This window comes from Xenopus tropicalis, chromosome 5, assembly GCF_000004195.4.
Source record: "Xenopus tropicalis strain Nigerian chromosome 5, UCB_Xtro_10.0, whole genome shotgun sequence".
Lineage (NCBI taxonomy): Eukaryota > Metazoa > Chordata > Amphibia > Anura > Pipidae > Xenopus > Xenopus tropicalis.
The window spans coordinates 128,783,707-128,795,861 of NC_030681.2; the positions used below are offsets into that span (position 1 = coordinate 128,783,707).

At 40.7% G+C, this 12,155-nt stretch overlaps 2 protein-coding genes across 3 annotated transcripts in view; both read right to left on the minus strand.

Annotated features, from left to right (window-relative positions):
• Positions 1-441: 441 nt before the first annotated feature.
• Positions 442-12,155, minus strand: part of LOC100489903 (thiamine transporter 2) — a 29,469-nt gene continuing 17,755 nt past the window's right edge. For both annotated transcript variants that reach the window (XM_018094468.2, XM_018094467.2), the window contains exon 6: positions 442-566. The gene's annotated coding sequence lies outside the window, so the exon portion shown is untranslated. The remainder of the gene's footprint in view (positions 567-12,155) is intronic.
• On the minus strand, positions 528-9,213 carry slc19a3 (solute carrier family 19 member 3). Its single transcript, NM_001006754.1, has 5 exons — positions 8,912-9,213; positions 3,743-4,520; positions 2,916-3,108; positions 1,984-2,125; positions 528-1,022 (listed from the first exon to the last, which is right to left on the minus strand). The coding sequence occupies exons 1-5, from the start codon at positions 9,059-9,061 to the stop codon at positions 873-875; spliced, it is 1,413 nt and encodes a 470-aa protein (NP_001006755.1). The 5' UTR covers positions 9,062-9,213; the 3' UTR covers positions 528-872.

The window sequence follows — 12,155 nt, forward strand, 5'->3', positions numbered from 1 at the left end:
TATTCAGTCTCTATATTTTCCTTCTTTTTTTACCTTTACATAATATAATTTATTCTTTTATATATTTAGTTGTTTTGTTCCCATAGAAAAATAAGTTATAACCATGAATTAGGCCAAATGGCTTGGAGCAGGAGGGCCCACTGACACCTGGGCCCACCGGGAATTTTCCTGGTATCCCTGTGGGCCAGTCCGACACTGAACCCTGTAACTGACTTAGTTTTAATTTCGTTTTGATCGTCCCCCCCCCCCCCAAATTACTTACAACACACTTCAAAAAGGATAAACAGCAGGAACTACTGATGTGTATAATTATGTTTACAAAGGCAAATGTTCTCTTGATTTTAATCTCCCCTAGTGAAACTACATTTCCTGCATTCATTCGCCCCTATCCTACCCAGTCCAATACTCATTTACAATTGGTTAATGAAAGGGGGACAGACATAAAAATAAAACAAAATGTATTTAATCCCTTAGGTGGTATCAAACATTTCTTCAAGTATTATATTTTACGCTTGCAATACATAAAGTTCATGCAGAGTCATGCAGCATAAAGAGTCATGCAGCACCTTTAATACTGTTTATAAGAATACATTTATATATTTTACAGGTTATTTATGGCTTTTGTGTCTCAGCCACCAGTCCAGTGCACAGACCAGTTACTTAAAATGTAGCTGAGCAGGTTTATAAAGGAACACTGCCTGTAACACGGCCGGCTCACTTGTTCTACCACCTGAAACAAGAGTTCTCCCTTATCTCATAAGATTAAAGGGTACATTAAGGGCTATAAAGTGCCGACCTAGACAAGGGAATGATGTCCCAGTGACTGTATGTGCCCTGTATGAGCAGTATTGGTTCAGGTGGATGCAGGGACATCAGTTTAGCCCATAATCATTAGTTCTGGCTGTTATTGCCTTGTGTAGGTGACTGACGGGTCCCTTGCAGTACAGGGGTATCAAGAGGTACATGCTCCTTATAAGAATGATCCCAGCAATAACAGAAAAGCAGCTTCCATACACGATAAACTGCAAAAAGAAGAGAGAGGAAATAAATTATTACTTTCAGTAACGTGTGCCGCAGATTTACTCCATTGACAGTATTACAAGTGTCCCTGATATTCCAAGTGAGCTGCCATTATCCAGTGAGATGCACAAAAGTGCTAGTACGGCATGTTCAACATGCAATCCAGACAACTCTCACGTTGGGTTCCCAGGGGTAGCCATGGAATGCACACAAATTATGTGAACTGATATGTGGGATATGTTTGTGAAGATTCTCATTCATCCAGGTCATGGTATATCTGTAGTAATAAGTCAAATCAACTGGACTTGCTGTGTTTTTTTTCTTGAAGCCGTTTCATCAGTCATCCAACTGGCTTTCTCAGTTCAGAATGACTTGTACAAAGATCTTCCTGGAATAAATACCTTGGAATGTTGCTCCAACCAGCGTGGGATCAGGGATCTCATGAAGGTGAGGGTGTTGATTGTATTAGCATGATTGGCACTTTGAGGTGTTATTAAACCTTCCAGGGAGAGGTGCAAAAACCGCATTGTATGTGGCAGGCAATAGATGTCGCACCCCCCCCCCCCCCCCGCCTCTATTCAAACTCGTTTTTTCTGTTTTCACATATACAGTATGTGGGACAAGTGTATAGAATAAAAATCACATGCGTCACAGATGTATGGACCCTGGTGTGTGCAGTAACCCATAGCAACCAATCAGCAGGAAGCATTTATTTGTCAACTGTTTAAAAGCAAACATCTTATTGGTTTTTAGGGGTTACTGCTCCTGGGCAAACGTAGTGCCTTTTATTACATATGGGGGCAAGTTGTTTCTAAATGATCAATTGTAACCAGTCAGCAATTAGTTTAATAGCTATTAAATGTAAGCAAAGATTTGCTTGGTTTCTGTTGGAAAGTGCAATGGTGTAATTTAGCCCCTAGGTTTATAAATAAACCCCAGAGACTCCACAATTTCACTACATACCTGTGTTACAATGTCCAATGCCAGGCCTCGAGGATCCACCACAATGAGAGTCAGGATGGTCTGAAGAGCCAGAGCAACAAAGGTGTTGAAGCCAAACAGCAGTGCATAACGTTCCATGCTTAGATTAAAAGCAAGCTGGTACCTAAAATGGAGAAACAACTAACTGGAGAGAAGAACTAGTATATAATTTTTTAGATTTTTTTTTATAGGCTAAGCTTACCCCTTTTTATAGGGCAGACAGGATAATTGATGACTCTAGTTCTCTAGGATGGTAAGTAGGACAGACTATCCAGATATGAATAGGGTTTTTCTCTGGCCAACCTTTATGCATCTGTAATGGGTCACATTTATTAAAGCCCTAGATGCACCAGAAGTGCAAGACAATAAAGGCAGCAACGTCACACCCCTTAGTTCTCATTTACAGAGCAATTGCATCCTGGGCCATTGGGTGCAGAGCACAGAGCTGTTAGTACAAATAAACAGGATTGGACTGGAGTATCAAGGGCCCACTGGGACCGTCGTCCTGGGGCCCCCCACCAAAGTCACAAACATCAAACTCCCTCTCCCCCACGCGTACTGTATTTGTTCCTTTTGGCCGCAATAGAGGGGAGATGTGCCGGCGCTCACAGTTGGCTGAGGGTGCAGACTGGGGCAGTGGGGGCTACGGGGTCCACAAGGGCTGGGGCCCACTGGGCTTTTTCTCTGTGCCGTGTCGTTCCAGTCCAACCTTGCAAATTAACCCTGCACTTAAGGTGCAACTTTGTTGCCCTCTATTTTACAAGTAATGTGTCAGGTCTGGGTACTGTTGGGCGATGCAGTATGTTCCACAGCTTTGGGTAATGGCTGCTACACTATTAATTTAGCATTATTTAGTTATTTCTTTCTTTCTTTTTTTGTTTGTTTATTTGTTTGCTCAAAAAAGTCATACTTACGTTGCAATGGTGATGAGGAGCATGTAACAGGATTTGAAAATGATGTATCCAGCATAGCACATCCAGATATTTCTGCTGTAAACCATGAAGAAGATGGCTCCGGCATCAATGGCAGAGAAAATGGTAAGAGCCAGTTCTCCAAACACATCCCAGTTCACCTTCACATATGCCACCGAGAAAGACAAAATGGCACCTGAAAGGAAATTTGTCTCATCTCTAAATTGCATTGGGGCTCAAGCACTTTTAAAGGCAACATACGGTGTAAACAACAAGAATGTGCCAGTGCATTATACCCCTTTAAATAGAGGTTGAATGGCCTGGAAAGAGTTTGTGCTGCTTTAATGAATATTTTTTCAAAACTCTACTATTCCCGCCCATCTGTTCCACTTACTGGCGGCTGGTTTTCCAGACTGTGCAGCCGGAGTACTCAGCACTTGAACTGTAGGATAGGAACCAATCAGCAACCATGCGGACCTAACAGGGAACGATGGCCTATCTTTAGTTGTTTGCTTGCACAGCTGCAATTGGATACCCCTCTGCTATTGTTCTTCTGGCAGGGACCATTTGGACACACCCACCCCTCATCTGAATCAGGGTTAGGATCCAGAGAGGATCTATGCGGAGTTCCGATAACCCATTTTTAACCCAGAGTCAAATCAGATACATATATTATTCATTATTGGCTACAAAATTAGGGGAATTTTTCATTATATGCCCTATTTAATAAATCAGCCATTTGAGTTAAATCAACAACAAGGCATTATAGTAAACAAAAATGGTATAGCCCAAATCCTAAATTAAATAATATCAACAGAGAGTGCACTCACCAAGAAATGTGGATATAGCCTCAGCTCCCCCATTGTATATAGAAAATTTCTGAGAAGGTTCCACGTGTTCCCATAGAAGCTGAATATAATTTATTACTTGGGTAAATCCGGCTGTGGCAAAGGCCCACCACAAGGACCAGTACAAGATCTTCATAGAGGAGTAACACTCTTTCATTTCTTTACCCAGGCGCCAAAGTACCTGTAGGCATTTATTACTGCCCGTACTCTTGTTCTCAGTTTCTGTGCCAGTGGCACTTTGTGTTTGCTCTGAATGAGGAGATTCTAGCTCTTGGGATAATATATTTGTAGTGTCTCCGGCCATCTTCCTGTGAACAAACATACTGCTACTTGGCATGGGGAGAAACAAAGAGCACAAAAGAGCCACCAACGTTGATGTCACTGACATTACATTGAGATTGAAGTATGACACCCCAGCCAAGGACACTAGCATTTGTCCAATCACAGAGCCAAGAGTACAACCCACCAACGTTATGCTGCGGCAGTAACCAGTCACCCTCTGGTAATGTTCTGAGCCAACCACACTGTAGATGTAGGCATAGTAAGCTGGATCACAGGCAGTACAAACAGCATAGACAAAATCCATTGCTTGCATAGCTGGAACACCATGGGTAAACAGGAGTAAGAGCAATGTGATGGTAATTGCAAGGCCTTGCAGGATTATGACTGGCTTGTAACGCAGGTAATCTGTTAGTAGGAATGCAGGAACCAGCAATGCCAGGTAGCTGTAAGTCCACACTGGAAACACAACGGCTGTCACCTGCAATATGAAGGAGGTTAGAGAAATCAATTTTCTTCATTACCTGTGCACCACCTTCAAAAGTATACCTTGCTGCTCACCAGCAGTGCATTACCAATACCCAAATATCCAATACAATGTACAGGTAGGGGACCATTTATTCAGAATGTTTGGGACCTGGGGTTTTCCAGATAAGGGATATTTCCATAATTTGGATCTGCTAAAATCTGCTAAAAAAATAATTTAAACATTAAATAATCCCAATATTGTTTTGGCTCCAATAAGGATTAATTATATCTTAGCTGGGATCCAAGTACAAGGAACTGTTTTATTATTACAGAGAAAAAAGGAATCAAATTTAAAAATGTCAATTATTTAATTAAAATGGAGTCTATGGGAGTTGGCCTTCCCATAACTGGAGCTTTCTGGATTAAGGGTTTCTGAATAATGGACCCCATACCTGTACTGTAAACCAGGACACACAAGTAATGAAATGTATCCTACTTTAGTGCTAACATTTTGGGACAGCAACTTGCTTTGATAAAACGGCACGTTGGCACCTCAAATATTAGCAATAAATTCTAATTTAAATGCTTGTGTACATGGTATAGAAAGCCCCAATACCAACCTCCTTGCTCTCTCCACACTTACCTCTTTCGCATTGGAAGCGGGTCCTGGGGGTGGTTTCAAAAAGCACCACACCCAGTGATGTTGCTCATGTACCCCATAGATCTGTGCAGGGGGCGGGACATGACATCACAAGGGCTGCTATGACATGGTGATTGGCTGGGGGGGGGCTAGGGTTGCCACCTTTGCTGGTGGATAAAACCAAACAAAGGGGGGTGGAGCTGATGGCATCAGGGGTGGATGCTGGGGGTGGCACAATGATGCCAGGGTGGGCTTATTGCATCACTTAGACACAACTGGCTGGATTTCTCCCCAGTATTCTCAATGTTTTAAACTGGACAGAAAGTTAAAAGTTAAAATATGCGTTAAGACGCATATCGCATGTGCTAAATAGCGTGCTACCGATATAGTTACATAGTTACATAGGGTTGAAAAAAGACCAGTGTCCCATCCAAGTAAACCCAGCACACCTAACCCACACCTACCAATCTATACACTCACATACATAAACTATAAATACAACCACTAGTACTAACTGTAGATATTAGTATTAAGTATAGCTTAAATCTTCCATCCCCTTAACCAGTTTAGTTGCACGTCTCTGCCCACCTCCAGGTCATTAATAAACAAGTTAAAAAGCAAAGGACCAAGGACTGACCCCTGCGGTACTCCACTAACCACACTGGTCCAATTAGAAAATTTTACCTTTACATGTTCAAGTCTCTTTTGAATTTCCTCCCGAGTGACCCACACGTCAGTAGCTAAATTACTAGAACTGGGCATATTACAAGGGAAGCCTTCATTATCTGGCTCCTCAGATGTATAGACAGATGAAAAATAAGAGTTCAAAATTTCAGCTTTTTCCCCGTTCTCATCAACCAACTTACCCCCCCGTGATAATAAAGTTCCCACCCCTTCTTGCTTCATTTTTTTACTATTCACATAATTAAAAAATAATTTTGGATTCTTTTTACTCCTAGCTGCAATATCCCTTTCCATCTCTATTTTAGCTTGCCTGATAGCTTTTTTGCATGCTTTATTTGCTTCCTTGTACCTGATGAAAGTTTCCGCTGTCCCAGCTAACTTAAATGCTTTAAAAGCACGTTTTTTCTTACCAACCTCGACACTAACACTTTTATTCAGCCATAAAGGTTTTGCTTTGCGATGCCTCTCCTTGCTTACAAGGGGGATATACTGTTGTGTATACCTACAAAGCAATGTTTTAAAGATGTTCCATTTTCCTTCTGTGTCTAACCCCATGAAAAAGTTACTCCCTTATAGAGCTGTCTCTGTAGCATTATCTCAAAGGAGACCATGTTGTGATCACTGTTCCCCAAATGCTCACCCACACAAATATTAGAGATAAGTTCAGTATTATTAGATATCACCAGGTCCAAAATAGAGTCATTCCTAGTGGGTTCTTGAACCGCCTGAAATAAAAAGTTGTCATTTAGCATATTTACAAACCTACTAGCTTTTTCTGACTTAGCCACCCCATTACTCCATGTATATGCGTTAATTAGCGAATAGAAATAGTACTAACGCATGATTCACAAACACATATGAAGCGTTAAACGCGCTAAATATAGTCTGTACGAATATTAACACCTACTTGGGGCAGGCGGTACTTAAAGAAAATTGCGGTTCCTGAGCGTTTGGCAACACAACATGGACTTTGCAGTGGGATTTATTCAAGTCTGTGTTGGCCCTAGAGTGATGCAGCCGCCAGTTTGCAGGGAAATGGTCATTTTCCGAAAAGTAGTTTTACGAACGTAATGGTTACGTGCGTTAAATCATGCGCTAATATAGCAAGTGGCGAAATATATTGCGCGCAGCGGGAATTAACGCACGCACAGAAAATAACACGAGTAAAACCCTCATTGCGACTTAAATAACGCAAACAACATTGCGTCTAAATTAACACAAGTATCCTTTTAGTGAATCGTGTGTTAAGTCGCAAAAATAAAAAGCGCAAAAATTTTTAACGCATGCTATAAATAGCGCTCATTTTAATGCACTTTAGTGAATCGGCCCCATTGAATCTATTATACAAAAACCAGTTATCCAGAAAGCTCTGAAATAGAGCAATGCTAATTTAGGATAACAATTCCTCATTTTTGACTGATTTGTTTTTTCTTTCTGTCCTAATAAGTATTGCCCGGGGTGATCAGTGCGCTGACAGGAGTGTAACATTGGGGGCCTAACCCCCTCCCCACATAAAATTGGAGATGACCCTCAACATCACAGGTTACCTGTGAGCCCCCGGCCCCTAATCCCCATCAATAGTTCCGCCACCAACTTTTAATTGGAATTTAGCCTGTAACAGTAAGCTGAGTAATGAACTTGTTCTCCCAGCTGAAAATAGAAGACTAATGTAAGCTCTACGGGGCAGGGACCTCCTTCCTACTGTGTCTCATACCACATATATATATATTTATTGTATTTATTTATTATATCACTTGTTCTTCCTGTGTGTAATTTTGTATATTGTAAGATTGTACAGTGCTGTGTACCCTTGTGGCGCTTTATAAATAAAGTTATACATATATATATATACTTGGCATTTTTTCCTGCTGGCAACATGTCAACCTTTGTCATCTGCCCCATGTTCCAGCAATACTGACAGGCACAGCATATGGAGCTCATAGGAGCTCATATGGCAGCTTCTGGCCCCAAATCATGCAACTGTAAAGCACTTTGGTGTTTTTTTAACTGCCACCGTATTTACACCAGTGGAGAGAAGAATATATATATATATATATACAGTATATATTGTGGTAAGGAAACTGTCAGGATCCCTGGGAAAGTCGAGGACAGAGGTTATATATCTCCCAGGTTATAAGGAGAGAGTCGTTTTGGGACTGCTGGTCCAGTCCGGATGTTTTATGTCTACCTGAGGCATCTCTGGTAGATAAGTAAAAGGCAGCTTAGGCCCAAATAGACAGCTCCTGTCTGGGGAAAAGACAAAGGGAAGCTGCCTGTATGATCTTACTGAGAGGCTTGGAATAATCACCAGGCTGGAACTTTGTTTTTTCTTTTCTCTTATTTAGTTAGAACAACTGACCTGTGTTAAACCCCATTAAAGGAGAAGGAAAGGTAAAAACACTGGGGGTGCCAAATGTTAGGAGATGCCCAATGTTACCCCAGGCTGGTGCATACCCCCCAACTGTCCCGGTTTTCGTGGGACAGTCCCGGTTTTTATAAGGCATCCCGCTGTCCCGGATAGTTCAATGAATGTCCCGCATTTCCGTAATACCCAATTACTATGGGTGTGGCAATTGGCCGTGGCCACAAATGTGGGCGTGGTCAAAACATTTGCTGCACTGTGCACACCGAATTCTCTTCCTTCTTCTTGCTGCTTGCGCCATAGAGTGAAAAGCCAAACTTTAACAAAAAAGACAGCTTTTTCACTCTTCTGCACATGCGCTGGCCCACGGAATCCCAATGATAGAAGAAAAAGGAAGAAGATGGCTCTCTTGCAGCTACCCCGGGCTGGGGCGGTTTTATCCCACTGCTTAACCCCCAACAGAAAGCTGGTCCCAGCTACCTAACCCCTGACAATATATATACAGTATATATATATAGTATATATTATGCACTCCTTATTGCTCTAGCGCTTGGTGTCCAGCACCATTGTAAATTACCACTTATCTGCTTCGATCTGGTACCTCATATACTTTAATTAACACATTAAAATCCAAATTTTACAGGTAGTACTGCAATGAGTTACCAGTGACAAATAAGTGTAAATGCATTAAAATACCACTTAATAATGATTTACCCACCTGTTCGGTTGTGAGGTTATGATGTGGTCCAACAAGATATGCAATAAAAAATGGATCCAAAGGTCTTAGATTAGCAAATAATCCATAGAGGCAGAGAAGAACTGTGGGAAATTTCCATCCACTGGTGTATTGCTTGCAGCACCCTGCCATAGCAACCTAGTCTGATCACTTTCTGTGAGTATATATGTATATATGTACAGGAAAATACTTCCGCCCCATCTACACTAAAAGCGCTAAAAGTGAAAGATTCATCTATGATGTGTTAAAGCTAAAGGAGACACAAAGCATGCTCATAGAACAGCGCCCGGCAGTTTTGTGTGTAATTAATAAGGTTGCCACCTGGCCAGTTCTAAACAAGACATCCCAGTTTTTCAACCAGGCACAATACCTTTCCATTTAATGCCTTATTTACATAGGTGTCAAGTTCCATTATTCTAAAAAGCTGGGTGGGAAAAACTAGCAGCAGCCCCTTTAAAACATAATAAACGTTCTAGTGACGGAGGTCTTGCACTAAAATATTACTCAGTATTAGTGGAAAGACTCCCATACAACTAGGGGTGCACCGAATCCCACATTCGGTTCGGGATTTGGGACGAATCCAGCCTTTTTTTGAAGTATTCAGTTTCGGCTGAATCCACGGTCCCGGCCGAACCGAATCTGAATCCTAATTAAGTTTGCCTGAACTATCCATTTTTTTAAACTCTATTACTGAAGATATCCTCCATTTAGGCGCATAACTTTCTCTTTTGTTTGGGAGCACTGTCATTCTGCTCGCTTTATTCTAATGTGTACGTGTAATTTTTTTTTTTTTTATTATGATTTTTTCTTTTCAATTATTTTATTTGTATGTTAACGTTTCCAAAATGGATGTCAAAAGAAAACAATTTTGAACAGGTATGGGATCCCTTATCCGGGAAACCTGTTATCCAGAAAGTTCCGAATTTCAGAAAGGCCATCTCCCATAGACTCCATTATAAACAAATAACTCTAATTTTTTAAAATGATTTCCTTTTTTTCTGTAATAATAAAACAGTACCTGTACTTGATCCCAACTAAGATATAATTACCCCTTATTGGGGGCAGAACAGCCCTATTGGGTTTATTTAATGGTTAAATGATTCCCTTTTCTCTGTAATAATAAAACAGTTCCTTGTACTTGATCCCAACTAAGATTTAATTTCCCCTTATTGGGGGCAGAACAGCCCTATTGGGTTTATTTAATGGTTAAATGATTCCCTTTTCTCTGTAATAATAAAACAGTTCCTTGTACTTGATCCCAACTAAGATATAATTACCCCTTATTGGGGGCAGAACAGCCCTATTGGGTTTATTTAATGGTTAAATGATTCCCTTTTCTCTGTAATAATAAAACAGTTCCTTGTACTTGATCCCAACTAAGATTTAATTACCCCTTATTGGGGGCAGAACATTCCTATTGGGTTTATTTAATGGTTAAATGATTTTTAGCAGACTTAAGTTATGGAGATCCAAATTCCAGAAAACCCCAGGTCCCGAGCATTCTGGATAACATTCTGAGACATACCTGTACTGAACAGTATCTATCCATAAAAAGGAAGAAAAAGGGAGAGAAGTGGTCCCACTTTTAGTAAATAATGGGGCCTAAAGGTCCCCATACACTATAAGATCCGCTTGTTTGGCGATGTCGCCAAGCGAACGGATCTTCACCCGATATCCCCACCTACGGGTGGGCGATATCGGGTAGCAAGGGACTTAAAAAAAAAATAATCCGATCGTTTGGCCCTGGGGCCGACACGGCAGCTATAGTCGGCCCGTGTATGGGGGCCTTAAGAATGAATAAAAAGAGACAGAACAAAAAACTACAAAATTAACTTGATGGCTTTCTTGTGGTTAAAGGACAAGGAAAGGTTAATATAAATTAAAAGTAAGTTTAAAGGCATTCTTTTTAAATACTTACTGCATATCTAAATTCCCAGATCCCTGCTTGCTTCTCTGAGATATGGTGCTGGCAGCCTACAGCAGTGTGAAGCCTACAGTGACATCACTGAAATCTCTCTCCCCTTCCTGTAGGTGCCAGCGGCAGCCTTCCTATTCTCTGAGCATGTGTGTAACTTGATCATGTCTGCTGTTCTGAGCTACACATGCCCACCAGCCAATCAGAAGCGGATCTGGCAGAGGGGAGGGGGGAGGGAATGAAACACATGTGCAGTATGAAGCAAGGAGGGAAAGGAAGGGAGAATACCTTTTTAGAGATGGCTGCCTGTTCTAGAAAATGTGAAGTAAGTGTGAGTGAGTAAATATGTGATTAGGTGAGCCAAAAGTGTGGCGTTTTTACTAAACAATAGGAGGAATATTGGGCAGTATGCTTTTTACATTTTGACTTGCATTCTCCTTTAAGTCCAGTTCTCTTAAAATTTACAGAATGATGTTGCCTTTGAGGTCCCATATTATAAATGAAATTTAGAAAGGTTAGCATCTGTGGGAGAGCAGATTATGTATAACCCAAATAAAAATTGTTAATGACTCTTATGTGCCTTGCCTGTTATTTCAATGATCAGTCTAAGATGCCAATGTGGATAAAGTTTCTGCAGTCGGTAAAGAAAAAATATACCAGGGTTCCCATACCTTCCTGAATATATCATGCTTATCTATAAGTATACTAGTTAGCCTTTCATTAACCATAATCTAGTTCATTTTATTTTTAAAGTGGGAGATGGGAATTTCCAGAATTTGGCAATCATTATTTTGGCTCCCGAGAAGATACAAGTTATGAACGATCTTGTATAACTATAGGCATTTGGAATTATAACATTTAATAAAGCATTTTGACTGTCTTTTCCTCAACTTTATTTGTGTTACTAAATAGATAATATTATATATTCTGGACCAAAATCTTTGGACATTCAGGCAATCCCACCAGATATGCATCACTGAGCCGGTTTCGCCACATCGACTAAAACAGTCTTTGCTAAGCTGAGGGTTTATTTTATGCAGACGGGAGGGAACCATATACCAACAAATAAGGACTTTGTATGGTGTTTCTAGTAGTGAAGTGTTTTGGGAACAGCTGTGGTTTCCATATCTGGGCCCAGCTTTCAATAGTGAAATCAATTGCAAAGTTGCTAGAAAAAGGCCATTTTATAATATACTAAAGGTTAACTTAAAGGCAGACCATCCCTTTACTATAATTTATTAAACATGACGTGCTGTTTTCAGGAATAAATGAAAGATTGTTTGGATGAGAGTGTCCCTTTCAATACAAAAT

Bases quoted from the DNA above. Each gene is read 5' to 3' on its own strand.
- slc19a3 (NM_001006754.1), bottom strand. From the start codon at position 9,061: ATGGCAGGGTGCTGCAAGCAATACACCAGTGGATGGAAATTTCCCACA. The intron at 3,109-3,742 runs GTGAGTGCACTC...ATTTCCTTTCAG, and splicing joins GGCTATATCCACATTTCTTG to GTGCCATTTTGTCTTTCTCG. The intron at 1,023-1,983 runs GTATGTAGTGAA...TTCTTTTTGCAG, and splicing joins CATTGGACATTGTAACACAG to TTTATCGTGTATGGAAGCTG.